Raw genomic sequence first — 20,292 nt, forward strand, 5'->3', positions numbered from 1 at the left:
ATTTGGTCCAGTTTACCCGGTCAAATGCCTTCTGCCAGTCTATGAAGCAAACACACAGTTCTTCATCTATCTCCAAAGTTCGTTCCGCTATAATTCTCATCATCCCAATTGCATCCCTGGTTCCTTTTCCTCTTCTAAATCCAAACTGATCTTCTCCAAGTACATCCTCTATTTTCCTTTCAATTCTTCTTTTAAGTATCTTTGCTATTATCTTTGCTGTATGTGCAATAAGACTTATTGTGCGATGGTCGCTGCATTTTGTAGCTTTTGTCTTTTTCTTTAAAACATTAAACATATAAAGATAAAATAACTTATGAACTGTAAACACATTCAACTTTTCGTTAGGTAAACCTGACAAGATCACTCTCAACAACTTATTTTCAAATGGTAATTTTCAGAACATTCCCTTCAACAATTCTTGATCCCAATGTCAAGGCAGTGAAAAAATTTCTTGCTTACAAGTGAAAACCAAATATATTTAGTTCAGGAAGAAGTTAGTTCAGTGTCTGTTTAAAGATGACAGCGCCATATTTTAACATAAAGTGACATACTCTGCTGGTGCCCACTAAAATTAGAATCTTGGAGCAACTGGCCAGAGAACTTTTTCATGTCAATGTTGCAGGAAATTCTTTCTCTGTGAATTTGTGTTAGGTATATTCTATTACTACTGCTGTCTTGGTGAGATAAGCCAAGTGGTGATATTATCACCGCTGGATATACATGTATATTTTGTATATTCATTAACAGCTTTTGTTCACTGAGGTAAATTGTGTGGGGTATTTTGTCACCAAGACCTGCAACTGAGAAGGTAAAATGCCACTACTAAAATTCATTCCTAGGAATGGGACTACTTGGCTTTTTAATTGAAGTCTTTTGTGATTTTCTTCAGCTCTATGAACAAAAACTGAGGGGGTAACATCACAGAAACAAATGTCTTTATTAATCAGTTCACAACATGTTTCAGCACAGATTAGGCCATCATCAGGTGATTTGTTTGCCTGATGGAAACTCCTCCATTTTAATGCATAAACACTACAGACACAATACAATACTGCAAGGTTCTTTAGTCCCTCTGGAGAAATTCTGGGATATTTCCTTAAAATAGGCCACTACAACTTTTCACATATTTTCCAATCATTATTGAACACCATCCTGTCACTAAATGTTCTATGAACTATGCAACTAAGAAAACACTATTTAAAACTAAGAAAAGAATTAGGAACGAGCAATGAGGAGTATCTCACCAGTATATCAAAAATATCCCTTTGGTGTACATGAATGGTGATGAGAGTTTCAAATTTGGTACGTTCAATTTTTGTGAGGTCTCTAGTAGTCTGGTCAATAAGCGTGTTGAGGAGTTCTAGGAACTTGTTGTTGGTATCAAACATTATCTTTTTGTCTGCCCGAGCCTGCATCAGCGCAGCTTCTCCATCTCGAGTCCAGATCATCTGAATGCCCAAAATGCCAACCTAAAATAGGATACAAAAATTCTATTGTGTCCTTCAAGTGACTATCCAAATTTAAGTTATCTGTAGTTCTTCCCACTGCATCCAGGAAGATGTTAGTCATAGCTCTATCCTTCTACATATATAACAAGCTTGGTAGGCATGAGATATATCACTGTTATTATACAATTTTGGGTTACCACAACAACAAACTGTTAAGCGTCAACATGTCACATGAACGTAAGTGAAGTAGCAGGTCATGAACAAGTGAGTAGTCTTTTGTTTCAGTATATGTATATCTATATGTGTGTGTGTTTGTCAGGAAAAAATTCTATACACTCTACATGACAACACACTAGAAATAACTAATTTCATTAACTAATTAACAACTGACTGATTATCTCCATGGCACAGAGATTGTCTTGGAAACTTCATTATTAAGTAGCTAGCCACAGAATTGAATGCTCTTATAGAAACCAAAGGTTTATCAGCCATGGTCAGACAAGTCCACCCTTGTCCTCTGCACATAGCCAACTGAAGACAGTTCAACCCTTCACATTTAATTTTCCTCCGATCTATGCATAGGTCTCTAAAGTGGTCTCTGTCCTGAGGATTTTTGTCAAAAATTTTGTAGTTAGATCTTATAAAAAGCCAGAACCATCAGAAATAAGATCCCTTTCAGGGTGCATAATAAATGCTTTTTGATGTTCTACATTCTTTAGTATCCTTCCTTATGAGAATATCTCAGCCATTGGAAACTAATCCTTATGTAGTATACTTGCAGAAAAACATGAATAGCTTATGTTTCAATTATATAATGCACTGGAAAACAGACATATTATGTCTTCAGGCCCATTTTCCAGTAACCATTTTAAACTATCCTGGTTTTGTCCTACATCTCCTGCCTCTGAAAAATATTTCTTTTAAATTTTATGGTAAAAATTCTTTCACTTTCTTAAATATCTCTAAAGATGATTGCAAGGAAGTGATTTGTATCTCAGTATGCTGATGAGTTGAATGCGAATATCATCTATAAACAAACATAAGTACTGAGTGCATAACAGTACTCGGAAATACAATAAACTCTCTTGAAGTACAAAGGTGCCATATGAGTAAAGATAATTTTATATGACATTAATATGTACATTCTCTAGATAAGATTAAGTGGTATGTTAGGCAGCAAAATTAAACTCTAACATAGATATGATTAAGGTAAAATTGCTCCTGTGTTTAAGCAAAGCACCATACAGATGTATAGGGAAATGGCGGTAGAATGCCATGCATTCCTAACTTCATCATCAGGTGGAGAATTCAGCGTCACATTTCAGATGTTCTGTTTCTGGTATGTAATGGATAGGAGGTGGTTACAATATGGTGCAATGATAAAATTCCTTGCTTCTTCCTGAAACTGAGCCCCAATCATCCAGCTCATAAATAGTCACTATAGAGATTGAGCTACCCAGCTCAATGTAAAAATGAACAACTTACTCACTGCAGAAGTCTTTCCTGAAAAGCTAACAGTTGATCAGTTGGAAACTTCTCATCTTTTACAGAACCCATAAGGTTCATTACCATATTCAAAAGAGCCTGCCACTTGTTCCCATCCTGATGAATCCATTTCATATCCTCATACCCTATTCCTTTACTATCCAATTTAATATTACACTATCATCTATGCCCTGATCTCCCAAGAAATGTGTACACACATATATAATTATGATGTACCACCATATATAAGAGAAGCATGTTTTAAGCACTGATAAACTTTGTTTTTTGCGTTCACCTGAGCCGGTATCTTATCAAGGAATAATAACAGGTTAAAGTTGAGATCGTTGATCATAATGAAAGCTTGTCTGATGATTGCATGAAGAGACTGTTGAGACGTCTGCAGCAGGGAGGTTAGCCATGTCTCCACACTGCCCTCAGCACGCACTGCCCGCTCCAGCTTATCAACACAAAGGATTGTCTACATTAATAATAAGCTGTGGTATACTGATTGTTGGTTATGCCCATGTGGCCCTTAGATATTTTGATAAACATGCAACTTATTTATTATTTGTTTCTGTAAAACAACTGTTACCCAGCTTACATCACCTAGCTGATAAAAACTGGCATAAAACACAATAGGAAGACGTTTCTCTTCAAACTTCTTTAAAAATTAATCTTTGGTAAAACATCCCTTAAATTCTTGATCATGTACATTCATATTTGAATATGCATAATTTTACTGTGAGTGCAAAATAGTGCAAATAAATGTTAACATCAAGAACAGAATTTCTGGTACAAAGACAACCCCATCCAGTGTGACTATTTAATTTTTATCACTTGAAAACTCATCACCCTTACATGTTTCAATCCCGAGGGATCATCCTTAGAGGGCATCAATACTTTTTCCAGAAACTACTATTACAATAGATGTTAAATTATATACATACACATATAATGGCTGAAATACATAATGTACACAATGTTCAGCTTTTCACAGTCACAGCAGCCTTCCTGGTATTAAAATTTTTAAAGTTTTTTAAAAACTTTGTTGTATAAGATTAAAATTTATAAACCATGTAGGTTCGTGTCAATTCTCCTATTGTCTTTCTTGGAGGGGGCTGAACTTGTGCCGCCTGTCTATCTTGAGAAAGGAGAGTCTTAGTATTGTATGTGTTGTTCGTGGCTTGCTATGTTGTTTGAGTGTAAACAACGCAGCAAGCCAATTTTCTTAATATTAATCATTAATTACTTTTCTTAATATTAATTATTAATTAATTAATTAATGATAATAATTCTAAATATTAATTTTCTTAATAGAAATGTGTGAACAGGTAGAATTGTATCTCTTTCCACAAATGGCTACAGCAGCAAACTAATCAGTGTGAGAAAACTGTAATAAGAGGTAGACCACAGGTCATTTATTTATAAGTAGTGCACAAATCTTCTCACACTGTATGAATCTACATTTTGAACATGATCCTGAGAGTGCCACAGCCAGTATAAATCAACATACTGCAGACTCACCAGAATAGTCTCACCCTCTGAAGAAATTATGGCTGTCATCTTATTGTACTCAATATCATGGAACTTGACGAAGCGAGTATTGTCAAAGATGGACAACAAGTGGTTCTGAATTGTGTGGGCATCTGAAGCCTGACCTAATATTTCCAGTAATGCAGGGTCTGATACAAAGAAGAACCTAGGGAACATTGTGCGCTTTTTCTCAAGATATCTGTAACAAATCAAGTTAAGATTATACTAGGAACTGATATACAGTAAAATGTCGGTCTAGTAAAATTGAAAAAGCTGTGGGTCTGGAGGCACAGAACAGTATTTTACTTCTGAGCAGAAGACTGTTCTCCAATGGAAGGAAATTGCATTTAACATGCATAAAATAACCACGAAATAAAACTTCTTTTTTTATAAATTTAGCTGACATGCTGAACATAAATTACTATTTATTTCTTAGTTTATTTAACAACGTTTTTTTCAGATACATAAGCCACATGACACTGAATTGAGAAATGAATGTGAAAATGAAAACAGGTTCAAGGAAGAAGTTAATATAAAGTTTGTTTGAAATGCCTCAGTCAGAATAGCTAGTAATCTGGTTTATATTTGAAGTCTAGGGAATTAACACTGTGACAACTTATATTCAGTATATGAGTATACAGTATTAAAGAGTAATCAACTGATTTTTAACCCATTTACTGATACAATTTCAACTGTAGATGTTACATAATACTGAAAGAAAGGAATATAATCATGCATGGTGAATAGGTAATGATTTGACAGGAAGCAGTAATTGACTCTTTTAAGATATTATCACAACATTTGCTGCAGAGACTAACACCCTCCTCCCCCCAAAAAGAACTCGTGTAATGCATCTGGTAAACGAGCTAAGATTAGAACTGGATACCTCTGAATAAAAGCTTAGAATGTTAACACTATCACCATCCCATTCAGTAAGTAACACTTACCCACTGAGAGACTTCTGACACAGTTCTAGTTGTTCTTGTAAATGAGGAAGCAATTGCTTCAATAAATCATCACCAACACAGCAAGATACAACACCTGGTGTTTCATGGGCTCGCTGCATAATCTTCTGCCATGATTTGTCAATCTTGCTAAATCTGAACAAACACCATACAATAGCTGCTGTTGCATTACATACTGAAACTGAGCATTCTCTCTCCAGTTACCTTTATGTGATTTCTTAATTAGCTTCCATAAACCATGTTTTCATTTCAATATATTGCTGTTCCTAACATAATTTTTGAGTATCATATGCACTAAGGCCACACCATAGCTCAAGCGGTTAGTTGCTGGCGTCCCATCATGGCAGCCCGGATTCGATCCCGGGTCTGGTCAAGTGGGATTTGTGGTTGACAAAGTGGCGCCGTGGCGGGTTTTCTCCAAGTACTTCGAATTCCCCTGCCAATGTTCATTCCACCAAATTCTCCATCATCATAATCACCCAGGGCAGGCTACAATAGGCCAATCAGTGGCCGCTGTGCCAAGTGGACCCAGTTGGATTCCACCCCCCACTAAGCGAATCATATGCACTAGTGTATTAGAGACTTTTTCCTCATTCAAGAATGGTTCCTAGAATCAGCCTGTGTCTCTTATAATAAAGGTTTATGACGTCAATACTTGAATTTTCAAATCATAGACTCTTTTACATGCTAGTGTCTTGATGTTAGCAAAAATTGTTCTGGAAGTCATCAACATACATGGCAGTAGCTCAACTCAAGGGCCAAATCTGTAGCCATGTTATCAGATGAAGCAGATTTCACTACTGTTTTAACCAATAAAGGGGTAAGTAAGTAAAAGTAAGGTATCCCTGTAACAGGCCATGGAGGCCCATAGGGTTGTGAGAAGTTGAGGTTCCCACATTTTCTAGACAATCGGGTTGCATATGGCGACAAGGTTGTCAGCCTTACGCGCCAGCCGCCCTTTACCCCCGAGAACATTCCAAGAATATTCCTGGTTCTCATTTCTATTAGAGGCTTAGTTGACCCAAGGGCCATAGTGCGGCTAGAAGGATTAGGTAAATTGGAAAAAAACAATGACCTCATCGGTATTCAATCCCGCAACCTTCCGGCGTGTAGCATAGTGCCTCAACCAACTATGCTACCATGTTCCCCAACTAATAAAGAGGTAGGTAAATAAAAATAGATGGACTGATGGAAAGGCTCATAAACATGACTGAAATTATTCCTAATGACCGAGCATTACAGACATTTACATATTAATGAGAAATATTATGACACATTGTTTTCTGTACAAAACAAATAAGACCTAGAAGTATAAAATTAATGGCTTCTCATGGTTCTTGTTCAAAAGTTACTACAATATTTGAGATGTTTGGCAAGACAGCATAAGTTAAACATGTTTTTACATATCCTCCAACGCATCTAACTGAGAATCTTATTTTGAATATAAATTTTTTGTATGTACTGAAGACTGAGTCCCGTGTAACAGCATAGATGCTGCAATTTTAACTTACTCTATTCATAACCATTAAGTTTAAAAACTTCCTGACAAAACTGGTCACTGTTACTTCTAAAATGTATAATAAGCATAAAGTTGATGATAAAGTTAAAGAGATCAGAATATGTGGGAAGAGGTGGCAAGATCATGTAGAGAGATAGGGTAAAGACAGGTATCTCAGGACATCATGGGATTACGTACTTACAGGACAAAGAGGAAGAGTAAGAAAAGAGGAATATAAATAAATTGGATTTTTAGGTTTGAGTAGGCATTAAAATATTTGATTTACAAAGAGAAAATGAGGAGAAAGAAGAATATGAAAAGTTACCTCTTTGCCTCCTTGGGAAGCTGTTTGGCAATGTCACCACCCACAAATACTGCTTCCAAATATACCCACAGATTCTGCACAAGAAGCCAACGCTCCAAAATCTCATTGGTATTTCCCAAGTCTGTTACCCATTGCTGGATCTGTTTGCGGAAAGGTGGATTGTACCTGATACACAACAATCATACTGTTATATAATTACATTATTGATATTGTGTATGTCCCATGTCAACTCTCCAAAATACATTAAGTATTAAGATAATCTTTGTGATAAAATGATACTGAAATTCAGTCATCCATCAGCTTGAACATTTTCAAGGTTATTTCATCATCAATCAAGTAAGAGATATGTAAAGGGAAAGATGATAAGGTAATGATACTTAGAGTAACAGAGAGTGAAGATATGTATTTAAACTGTCATGGGAGTATTTTCTTCATGCCCTGTCACATACAAAATTTCAAAGAATGATTTAGTGATTAAGTACAAGCTTTAGTTAATGGTCTCTACAGAGTAGGCAGCACCTTTTTCTACCAGCAGTCTGAGAAAGAATGAGTCTAAAAAATTCCATGTATCTCTTTTATCCACACAATGTACAGGTATGCCAAAGAAAATACTGCACTGGATTTAGGCTCAGGATGGTTTTCAATGGGTAGTATTTGTAAGCATGGTCATAGTCTTACATGTTCCTGCTGAATAAATACCACCTACTCAAGGAAGATCCTATACTATGGGATTGGCTATAAATAAATAAAAATTGACTGATTTTAAAGGTGAAGTTAATAAAAAATGTCCATTTAAACATAACAGCACAAAGAAAAGTATTTGTTTCACATATTTATCTTTTCAATATATCATTATGAATGGTTATACATTATTATAAATATTTGCAAGAGTAAAACCTTATCTTTTTTCCAATTTTGCATTTCGTTTAACCATTCTGGTACTACAGCACTGAAAATATTATCCATTTGGTTCATTTACTACACTGCAGTTTCAAGATCTCTGTGAGAGTGTTATACACTGCATAGCATTGCAAATTACAGTCATCTGGGATGTGACACCATGTGGTCTGGTAGATGTTTACTGATGCATCAAGAGAGTAAGAGCAAGCTGAGCATGAAAGTGGCACAGATGGACAGAAAGGGACAGGGGTCCTGAGTGAACCAAAAGAAGTAAGGTGACTGGTGTAAAGGTTCCCCTGAAACGCTGGTAAATATCTGCCACACTAAATAGCTTCAGATCCAAGTAAACAGTAATCTTCATAGTCACAGGGCCCAGTGGCAGTCTCTTATGAACATGGTAATGAAACTTCATGTTCCATATAATTCAGGAAATTTCTTGATTACTTCAGAAAATACCATTTTCTCAAGAAGGATTCTGCTCCATGTAGTTAGTTAGGTATTCATGTTATGAGAACATAAAACAGAATACCTGTTTGACATGAGTGAACCAAGTATCATAAGACTATCTTCCAGCTGACCAATAGTCTCAGCAGTGGTATCACCTCTAAGGAGCAGTTCTCCACGGTTATTAAATGTTTGGAATGTCAATTCATGTACTGTCCATTCATTGGTCACTTGTCTCAGTTTAGCTTCAATGTCCTTCTCTTTCATGGCTGAGATACATATGTCCTATGAACAAACACACAGGACACTCAGTGTAATCTTAGAAGACAAGATATGTAATATGGCAGGTAACATATATTAAGCAGCCCCCTGCCACTGTTTATTTCTGAACAAACATTGCTGCTGAGTGGTGAACACTCTGGTTTCATATTTAAAAGATCCTAGCCCAGCCTGTATACCAACTACCTTGGCTCTTTTACATAGTTTCCCTCAATTTAGGCAAATACTCATATAAGACTATAGATGGGGTTTGGATGGTAATTGGATTTATTGAACATTTAGAGAATGTAACTACAGGTAACTATAACACTATCACTAATTTACACACTATACAATTAATTTCAGCATGCACTAGATTATTTCAGTTTGCTGTGTCTTCACCAGTCATTGTCTGGTAACAGCTGCTAATGGCAGACGTTCCCCTTATTCTGATTTCCCAAACTACCCCCATGTGTCAGCTACCATCTGCTAACAGCAACAGCTCACAATGACTTATCTACAGTTCTCTGACTAACTCACTGATTAACCAACTCTTCACTTCCCTGCACTGCACTACACTAACTAAATCTCTTACTAATTGTTCTGCTTATAATATCTTGGCATGGACCACACACAGAACACTGTTCCTCTGTTGCTGTTCAATTGTTACTTAATAGATTTCACAGAAAACACCGTTCCTCTGATGCTGTTCATTGGTGCATGTTAGGAATCTGTTGCCAAGCAGCAGATTTTGTTTAGAGAGTCATTACTTAGCAATGGATCTACATGCTGCAATATTATAGAAGAGGCCAGGACCACTTTCTTCCAATCCTTCTTACTTCTCTCATGCAAACATTTAATTTCATTCAATGCTATATAAACTATGGAGTCAGTAAAGTCAATTTTAGCAATGGAAGTATTAATGTAGATCATAAGACGAAATTTTCCAGTGCAGTATATGTCACCTCAAAACTGAAAACGATTTCTTCAGTAAATACAAAATACAGATAAATACACTCAACTCTCGATTATCTGGGGGTGGATAACCCGGTTTGTGGCTTAACCAGGGCTACTGGGGCTTTTTTGAGGTTTATATGTTGTTTAATATTCATTCTCACTTTTGTTTCACATGGCGAGTTGTAACACTGCTTTCGCACTAGTGTGAACCAAGCTCTGCATTTTTTGGTCCAGTTATGCTAACACAATGTTCTAGGGTAGGGGTGAAAGAATGCAAGGATTTGTGAAAAGTTTCAAGGACACATACACGCCCCAGTTAGTCTCTTTATATCGATCTTCAAGTGCGTTAGCAAAATGTCAGGGTGTAAAAGGAAGCGTGTTGTGTTAAGTATTCAACAGAAACTTCTGTGAGCCAGGCTTCAAAATGTTAAGCGGTGACGAAATCGTAAGTTCAGTGGGGTGCAGCCAGAAGAGCAGGAAGAAAGTGAGAATGAGGAAGAGGTGGACAGTGCTTCTAGTAAGAAAATATCACATGGTGCTGCTCTTAATCATGTGGAATCCTTATTGGACTATCTTGAGAGTGAAGAGAACAGTTTATTAAGTGACAAGCTAATATTATGTAGGCTTCGTATGGATATCCGTAAAAAGGACAATGCCACAAAAAAGCAAACGACAATATTACATTTTTTTAAGCGTTAAGTGTGAATATTCGTAAAAAGTGTTGGATGTCGTTGAACGCTGTGATTGAAATAACTAATTCATACTTCAGTGTAATGTAAAAAGAGTATTAAATAGGCCATGAGATGACATAAAAATGAGGTTGAATAAATTTAAACACAGGTAGGCCTATAGTATTATGAAGGTACAGTATTACAGTACTACTTTTAATAAAATTTGTCTTAACCGGGTTTTCGATTAATCGTGATTTCCATCCCTACCATTATCCTGAATAATCGAGAGTTGAGTGTACAATATTGTAAAGAATGCAGAATTTAAAATTTCTATATTAGTGCTGACTCTTGCAGTGCTATTTCTTATTAAAATGAAAGAAATCATTGAAAAAACAATGGAAACTTTAGTAAATATTTTCCAATTCTTATGTGAACCTAGAAATATAAATTTCATAGAGTCTCAATGAGTGGAATGATGTTTCATGTAGTAGAATTTTCCACACAAAAAACAGCCACAGCAGTACTATCTCACCTCAATATCTTCTTTGTGTTTGAGCAATGGAGCTTCAAGTATGTTCTTCAGACAGAAGTTTTCACTTTCTAAATCAAAGTTATGCTTCAGCACCTCCATGATGCGCTGCCAATGGCGTGGTTTCATTGCTTTGTTAGACATAAGTTCCAACAATGGACACATATCATTGAAGTCATCCACTGTTCGCTTCAGAGCATGGAATGCTGGCCATTCTTTTAAAGCTTTTGGTAGCTTTCGACACCTGCCAGTTAAATTCAGTCATGTCTCAATCATACAGTTCCTTATACAAATCTGAAAGTGATGTGAAACTTGGTCTTTAAGCCTAATGAAAGTACATAAACACATTGACTTGTTTGACTACAAAGTGCTGAGGAGATTATTTGGGCATAAAAAAGGTGAAAAAATGGGAAACTAATGAAAGAAATTGCTAGAATATCTGGAAATATACTGTGACGTATTTGCGCTATGCAGGACACCCCCTCCCCCGCCAGCGGTGACGTAACAACATCGGAGTGCTGTCGCTGCTAGAGTAACATACAGTAACAGGCCAGTCAACACTCCGCCCCTTGTCCCGCAGTGATGTAACAGCACTTCCCACTGTGATGTAACATGGAACAGCGCTGTTGACACAGGCAACAGGGAATGGTATAAAAAGCCGGCTGAGCAGTATGTGACCAGAGAGTGTGTGATCAGAGGGACACAGTGTGGGTCATGAAGTTGCCGAGTGCAGCAGAAGTCTAGCAGTCGCTGAGAGCAGTGGATGTAATTGTGATTCTGCCGATGGCAGTAATTGTGAACTGTGTGAGCGTAAGAGCCGAATATGGAATAAATTCCCTATATCCAATATGGCGTGAAGTTATTTGTCGCGTGACATACCCAAAACGTGACAATATGTAGCATGGATTTATGCTTCCAAATATACGAATTAATAATACCACATACCTATTTTGGAACTCCATGAGTTCATTGTTTATTTCTTCAATGTTGACCTCACCCCAAGGAATATCATAGTAACTGCTCACACGGTCAATGACATCATTGTAGAGTTTGTATAATTTCTGAAGTAGATTAAGTTCCTTGCGAATTGTACCTAGTTCGGGGTAGTCAGTTTGGGGCATTCCAAATAGTTCTTCCCCACTCTGGTATGTCTGCAGTTTGCGCCACATGCCATCAAACTGGTTCTGAAATAAGCGTTATATTCTTAAAATGATGGAAACAATTATTAATGCTATATCTTGTTTTCTAATGTCAGAAGTGACAAGAAATATTTGACTTTATCTTAGGAGTCGATTAAAAACCTCCTATTTCCTATCTCTGTGTTATTCTTTGGTACTTCTTATAAATTACATATTTAGAATAAAGAAATATTGGAATTAATGACCTGATCAGTATTTTATTTAATCACAGTACATGAGGTAAAACTGAGCTGGAATACCTAAGTACAATGCTGGTATAGGCTAAAGCAGTGCTGTACAACGTTCTTATGTACTCGGGCACAATTCACTGATTGCCTATGGAGGTGTGGGTGCCACCACACACTACTACTACTACTACTACTACTACTACTACTACTACTACTACTACTACTACTACTACTACTACTACTACTACTACTACTACTACTACTACTACTACTACTACTAATAATAATAATAATAATAATAATAAACAATAATAATAATAATAATAAATTTTTTAAAAAATATTTAACAGTACTCAGACATTCAAAAATGTCTCTTGTCTTACAATTTGAATTAATATTAAAAATCGGCTAAATTATATGTGGTTATGGAGGGCACCAGAAAAATATACCATGGGTGCTGCGTTGGACAGGGCTGGGCTAAAGGAATCAGATTCTACAGTTTCCAGCAGAAAACGGGATTCTTCTCATAGTCACCCTGGCTGAACCAACTCAAGAACCCAACCAGTCTCCCATCTAGAGGGTACAAAGGATAAAACGGACAGAATATGAAGCTGACCCATCACCTGCGTCCAGTGCCTCTCGCCTCTACTACATCATATATTGCCTCCATCTTCATTCCTGTTTCATACTTGGCTTATTCTTTGACATGGAAGATGGGGGCCATAAGTTCACCCAAAATATCTGTTGATTTTTAATGCACTATATGGTATTACATCCTGGATGATAGAACTCTTCGTAAGTACCTCAGTGGGAATTTTAAATCCTACAACATGATTTTCATATTTGGAAACTCTTTTATTTCATATGACCTATTGCATTAGCAGTCTTCAGCACAGTGTGGTTATGAAATGGAAAACAGATCTGTAGCCTAAAACATGTATAAATTCATTATATGCAAGACATCTTTGGTTGGTCTTGTTGTACTGTATGAGAATTATTTTTTTGTAGAAATCCTAGTTGTTAGATTTGAGATTGGCATGGCAGTGACTATGAAGAATAGTATCTTCTAGGACATTATGCCATGTAATCTGACAGCAGCTTACTAAAATTTCAGAGGGTAATACTCTCTCTAACTTCAGAGTTACCCCTAGAGATAAAAGCAGTATATACTTCTAAAACTTTAGTAAACTTCTGCCAGACTGTACAGCATCACATTCCAGAAGACAGTCTTCTTCATATTTGTTGTTTGTCTAGTGTTTCTGGATATGATCTGAAGGAAAGGAGTAGAACCCATTTTTGAAGTGCAGGCACCCACAGGAAAATTCTATTATCTCCAATGATGGAATGATAAGAATGAAAAACAGCAGAGGGAACTACATCTTAATCTGGGCTTCAAATAAGGAGGGGGAAGCAGCATTGTTCACATTCCCAAAGTTTTATCTTACTGATGAGATATGCTCTAATAATATCCTCCTACTAACATAAAAAAAACACACAAATTCTGTGGTTTCAGTCCGCAAGCGAACTATACCAAGCGAGTGACCACTGCTTGTTGGCGAAGTTAGTGCCAACTTCAGTGGATAAAGGGTGTCACATGGTCAGCACAACAAATCCTCACGGCTGTTAATTTCGGTTTTCTAGACTGGAGCTGCTATCTCCTTGAAATAGCTCCTCAATTATCATCATGAGACTGAGTGGACCCCATTCCAGACCCACTAGTTCTCAGAAAAAATCTTGTAGCGCCAGGAATCGAAACCGGACCTCGGGATCTGTAGCCAGGAACTCTAACCACTGGACCACAGAGGCGATCATTAACATCCACAAAACCTACAATAACTGCCAGTCACTAAACAAAGACTTGCATATTATAGTTTAGGCTTAACTTAATTTTCCCTAACCAGAAATATTTCAGTCTGCAGCACAACTTCTTTTACTGCATATGTTTTTTGTGATATCATTTTCAGTGACTTTTTTGTAGGTACACCCTGTTCACAATGTGAAACTGTCAAATATTCACAAATTGGGTGTTTTGAGACACATTTTCTAAGAAAGAGATTCCCCTTATTTGCAATTTTAGTAAATTGTTCTAGCACATACAAGATAAAACAAAATATACCTACATTCTTTTAAATTAACTATGAAGAAAACAAATTAACACCAGAAAAACAGCACGTATTAAAGTGTACTTAAATGCAGTTTTGAAGAGTTCTGTATTTTGGAATGTAATACCATGTAGTCCATTAAAGTCAACTGAGGTTTTGGAGGAACATATCACCTCCACCCTCAGTTTCAAAGAATAAGGTAAGCAAGAAACCAGCCTGGCCTTTCATGCTGGATTTTTGAGTGGCTTATTCTTTGAACCTGAAGATGAAGGTGACATGTTCCTCTGATATGTCAGTTGACTTTCAATGAACTACATGGCATTATATCTCACCAGATAGAACCCTTCACAAGCACCACTGTGAGAACCTGAAATCCTACAATGACATTTCTTCTACTGGAAATTAAGTGATAGGTTATTTAACAATACTGCTTTAAATGTAAGATTATAAACCTGTAGCAAAAACTACTATTGAAAATAAGAACGAATAGTGAGTAAGAAAAGATTTTAGAGGAGAAAGTAGCTTATTTGAAGACACTATCCCAACATTCATGTGGACTGACTGATTAAACCACAAAACCATGCATTCAAAATAACTGGTAAACCAACTGAGATTTAAACACAGTACCTCCAAAATACAAGTCTAGAGCTTTACTGCAACGCCAGTTTGCTTTGTCTACTACTGCAGATCAAGCAATAGTTAATAAGATATAATTTCTATCAGTGGTTTATTGATTTTCACTGCATGGTCTGGCTGATAAAATACTGTAAAATTTTGGAAATGAAAAACAAAGAGGATTACAAGTGAAGCAGTACAAGATAGAAGTTTTGTTAAATGTTGGCCCAACCTGGAAGAGCAAGAGTCTATCAGAGGCCTCACGTGGAGTAAGACCAGGCATCATTGGGCCAGAAGTACGATAATCATGACAGTACCGAATAGTATCGTGGTGGAAACTTTCCAAGTTACGGTGTAGATCATCTGCAAAGTGTGGCTGCAGGGACAGCAACAAACAATTTGTTTCCATAGCTCGAGCTATCAACTGCTGCCATGTGTAGCGCAAGTTGTCCACTTGCTCCAACTCTTCCCTGTCCACTGGCAACTCATATCTTGCCACAACATTGAAAGCCTCCTGTTAACAGTTTATTAGCAGGTTTAGTTCAGATTTATTTTATTTACAGCTTATTCAACAACACTGTCAGTGGCTCAGACTATACATCATTGAATGATAAGATGATTAAAGAGTCATGAATTGGTAACAATGTAAAAGGAAGTACATAGTTGTGTCATAATTTGATGTACTTGTCTACAAGTACCTAGGAAAACCATTCACAAAAAACATGTGAGCGCCATACATATAAAGTAGCATGAGGAAAGTGTGAGCGTACATTCTCGAATATGATGACATGCAATAACAGCATGTTAATAGTGACCTGTGGGCCCATGCAGTGTACTGATTTTCTTCAATAAATAGTTGCCTGATGATGGCCTCGTGAGGTCAAAACATGTAGCAACAAATGATTTTTAATGATATTTTATGAATTTTAATTGCAATTATAAGTGGCATTTAAAATAAAAAGTTGTGTTTGCATTTATAGATGGGAATGAGCGAATGAGACTTACATGTTCACAAATACAGAGTGGGGCGCAGAAACTTCCTTTTTGTGAAGACCCATTGTGAAGGTAAGGGAGGTTGCCGAAAAGTGGGGATAGGCTTGGTGAACGCAGCAGTCACGGAAGTTTCTGCCTAATACCCCTCAGCAGGAAACATGAGGTGGACGAGTGAGCAGCGTGCGTTTGCTGTCGAAGCCTATTTTTCGAACAACCATTCCTACGTGGCGGTGCAGCGTGCATTCTGTACTCACTTCGGAATTAAGCCCAGAGGTCTGGTTCCCGACTGGAAATCGGTTGCTTTGTGGGTAGAGAACTTTAGGACAACTGGGAGTGTGGTGAAAAAATCATCAGGACGACAATGGACCGTTATGACACCAGAAAATGTGGAGGCCGTTTGACAGTCAATTTTGAGATCTCCAAGATGCTCCGCTCGCAAACATGCAGTCGCCCTAGACATATCCAATCATTCAATGCACCGAATTCTTCACAAACATCTTCATTTTCATCCCTATAAGATGGTTGTTGTGCAAGAATTGTCACCACGTGATTTCCAGAACTGAATAACGGCATGTGAAACATTATTGCAGACTTTATGCCGATGCACTTGTTTTCTTTAGTGATGAGGCACATTTTCAGACATATCCGGATATGCCAACAAGCAGAATATGCGCTATTGGAGTGGTAACAATCCCAGAGAGCTCCATGAGAGGCCACTTCACAGTGATAAGGTGACAGTATGGTGTGCACTGTCAAGAGTTGGAGTTATTGACCCTTACTTTTTTTAAAAAGACAATCATGCAGTTACTGTCAATTCAAAGCGGTATGTGGACATGATTAAAAACTTTTTCGAACCAGCTCTTGAAGAAATGCATCTAGGAAATGTCTGGTTCCAACAGAATGGTGCCATGGCCCACACAGCCCAAGCTCCGATACAGTTTTGAGGGCAAAGTTCCCCGGATGGCTTATCTCGCTTCGAGGTGACATCCAGTGGGCAGCGCACTCACCTGATCTAATGCCCTGTGATTTTTTTATTGGGATACTTCAAGGCAGAGGTTTTGAAACATCACCCCACAAACCTGCTTCAGCTGAAGAATGTTATTCGGCAGGAAGTAGCCCAAATTCCGGTGCACATGATGGAATGTGCAGAGGGGAACTTCAGAAAACGGTTGCATCAGTGCATAGAGAAGGGTGGCCACCACCTTCAAGAGATTTTGTTTAAAACTACATGATTTAAAACTTTAAAGTATGTTCTTTCATTAGCTAAACATAAATTTTGTCTATCAGCAATAATTTTCCTTTTATTCACCTTCAAAATTAGGAAGTTTCTGTGCCCCACTCTGTACAAACACGGCAACGTTAAGAACTGTGAGGTTATTTCTAACACATTTAGTGTATTCAAATTCTAATTCCACAGAACTCGAAACTACCTTGAAAGCAATCCTGCTAAAAATAAATGAGTGGTTTCCACACAATTCGCTGACTACTTTGCAACAAAATTTAATCTCTTAAAAAACTTAAATATAATTATATAGTGATACTTTAATCCACAACACTTGTAATGTCAAATTTCTTGGACTAATCACTGACAGTACTTTGTCCTGGAAAGATCATATTAATCAATTAGTAATTAAGCTGAGTTCGGCTGTCTATGCCATCAAAACTTTATCTTCCGTTGTGTCCCAGGAGAGTCTACTGATGACCTATTATGCCTATGTACATTCCATTATGTCCTATGGAATTATATTTTGGGGCAATTCTGCCAACAGTAATTTAATTTTTAAAATTCAAAAAAGAACAGTTAGAATCATTATGAAAGCTAGAAAAATGAACTCAATGTATCTAAATATTCTTCCGTTTTACTCACAATATATATTTTCAATATCCATGTTTGTTGTTAAAAATATGGATACTTTCACACTAAATTCGGATATACATAATATCCATACCAGACAAAGTTCAGATTTACATAATTCAACTTATAAATTAACTAAAGTCCAAAAAGGTGTCTACTGTTCCAGGATTATGATATTTAATAATTTACCACAGAATCTTAAGAACATGACAAATGATGTTGATAAGTTTAAACATGCCTTAAAAAATTTCTCCATATTGGCTCCTTTTACTCATTGTGGGAATATCTAGATTGGAGAATAATGGAAAACCTTGCTTCTTACAAATAATTTATAATCTGATTGCTGATCTGATATGGTTTTTGCGTTGTTGATGTAATCTTCTGTCTTGATTTTTATGTAGCTTTTTGTTTTGATAAGCATGATTTATACTCCTATGTATTGTTTATCTGTAGAATTGCCCATATATGTTTCTTTTTCTGATAGGATTGTGATATGACGAGTCCTGTATCAATGTATTTTGATTTATGGGAAAATTAAATAAATAAATAAATAAATAAATAAAGAAATAAAGAAAGAAAGATAACTGGTCATAAGTGTGTAAATTTATAATGCATTTAATTCAGTTAATTTAGGTAATTTAAATGAAACTGTATTAATTTTAAGATTTTATAGTAATGTTCTTTCTAAATTATGTTTATTAATTAAAACTGTATTAAGTTTTTTATTTTTATTTTATTATCTATGTTAATTGACTACTGTATGTGATTTTATTTATGTAACTCATGTAATTTATTATATGTATCTGGACACATCTGCTGGTCACGGTAGCCGAGCGGTCTAAGGCATGCACTGTCCTCGCTCGGAAGCCAAGATTGTGGGTTCGAATCCCACTCAGGGCATGGATGTTTGTGTGTGTTTTTCTGTGTTTGTCTACAGGTAGAGGCCTTGCGACGAGCTGATCACTCGCCCTAGGAGTCCTACCGAATGTGTAAGATCTAGAAAAACCGAAGTGAGCAGCGAAGTTCATGGAGGTAGGCCTAGGCCCACTGGGGCTGTAGTGCCAAGGGAAAAAAAAATCCTGGACACATCTATTATCAAAGGGTCTAGTTCCACATCCTAGGTCTTTTACATGTATGGATATATGGAAAATAAATGAAATGAATGAATTAATTTGAAATCTATGTGTTAGAAATGAATCACTAAAATCTATGATTTTTACTTCAGAGTTCTTGCTGGCCATATAGAAGGAAAGTAGGTGTTATAGTGTTTCAGAGAAATTTTTATGACACATACCAGCTTCCAGTTTTACACATTGTAACATATTACTTTAAAGAAATACTGCCTTCCTAAACAGTAACACAATTTTAAAATGTTTCAAGAGTTGCAAACCTGTAAGTCACTGGACCAGGATTTCACATTACAGAAAGATATAACCTGTAAGAGGCGTGTCATAAAAACTTAGGAAGATTTAAATTTTGAAGTTGTTTATATATTTATGTTAACTTGGATAGGAAAGTTCTGACAGAACTTCAGCAAGAAATTTGAAACCTGCTATTAGAAATGTAAAAAGCAAATGATGAAACAGAATTTGTATTCACAAAAACCTACAAAAGAATAAGCATAGATGTACCTCAATAGGATCTATCTTCAGTTCCATATCTACTTCCTGCTCCCGTATCTTCTTCAATGTATCCATCACCATTCGTACATCATCCAGATCCCTGACTGGGCGCTCAAGTTTACGATCCATTTCATTTATTACAGCATACACATAATCCATCTCACGGCGATACTTCTTCTTCAACACCTGACCAATGCGATGGGTGCATGTTTTGATTTCTGTCAGTAGTCCAAACTTGAGACGTTCTGTGCAAATACAGCATTTCTTAAACTACTTTCCTCATTTCACAAAGATTGACAGGTTTCTAGCAACAAGTCCATGAGTCTCTCCACCCCATGCACCACTAATAAATTCTGAACCAACTAATGACACCTGGTTTAAACACCAAGCCAATAAAGGCCAAAATCAACTTTTGTACTTTTTAATTTCTAAAGATCAATTATGCCAATTTTGCAGACATGCAACCATTCTGTAATTTATTTATGGTTTATTTAATGAAGCTTTCAACAACTCAGATTGTATTGTGTGAAGTGATAGGAGAATTAATTAATAATGGATTTAGAGGATGCAGAAGGGAGCAACAGCCAAATTCTTTGAGATATAATTTTTGCTTTCGCCTGGAGAACTGGAAACCCAAGAAAAACCTCAGTCAGGACAGCGTCTCCTCATCGAGTTACACGCAACTTCTGAAATCAAAGCAATATTGGGTCCTCAAATTTTGGAGCA

General features: G+C 36.6%; 1 protein-coding gene across 1 annotated transcript in view; it reads right to left on the reverse strand.

Moving 5' to 3' along the window:
• LOC111865802 (dynein heavy chain 5, axonemal) overlaps positions 1-20,292 on the reverse strand; it is a 170,158-nt gene that overhangs the window by 97,847 nt on the left and 52,019 nt on the right. Inside the window, exons 23-32 of the mRNA XM_023854117.2 lie at positions 19,576-19,811; positions 15,329-15,610; positions 11,959-12,197; positions 11,017-11,257; positions 8,684-8,883; positions 7,255-7,419; positions 5,414-5,566; positions 4,458-4,665; positions 3,229-3,390; positions 1,245-1,469 (exon numbers count right to left, since the gene is read on the reverse strand). Coding sequence (XP_023709885.1) covers positions 1,245-1,469; positions 3,229-3,390; positions 4,458-4,665; positions 5,414-5,566; positions 7,255-7,419; positions 8,684-8,883; positions 11,017-11,257; positions 11,959-12,197; positions 15,329-15,610; positions 19,576-19,811 — 2,111 coding nt within the window. The remainder of the gene's footprint in view (positions 1-1,244; positions 1,470-3,228; positions 3,391-4,457; positions 4,666-5,413; positions 5,567-7,254; positions 7,420-8,683; positions 8,884-11,016; positions 11,258-11,958; positions 12,198-15,328; positions 15,611-19,575; positions 19,812-20,292) is intronic.

This window comes from Cryptotermes secundus, unplaced genomic scaffold (genome assembly GCF_002891405.2).
Source record: "Cryptotermes secundus unplaced genomic scaffold, Csec_1.0 scaffold901, whole genome shotgun sequence".
Classification (NCBI taxonomy): Eukaryota; Metazoa; Arthropoda; class Insecta; order Blattodea; family Kalotermitidae; genus Cryptotermes; species Cryptotermes secundus.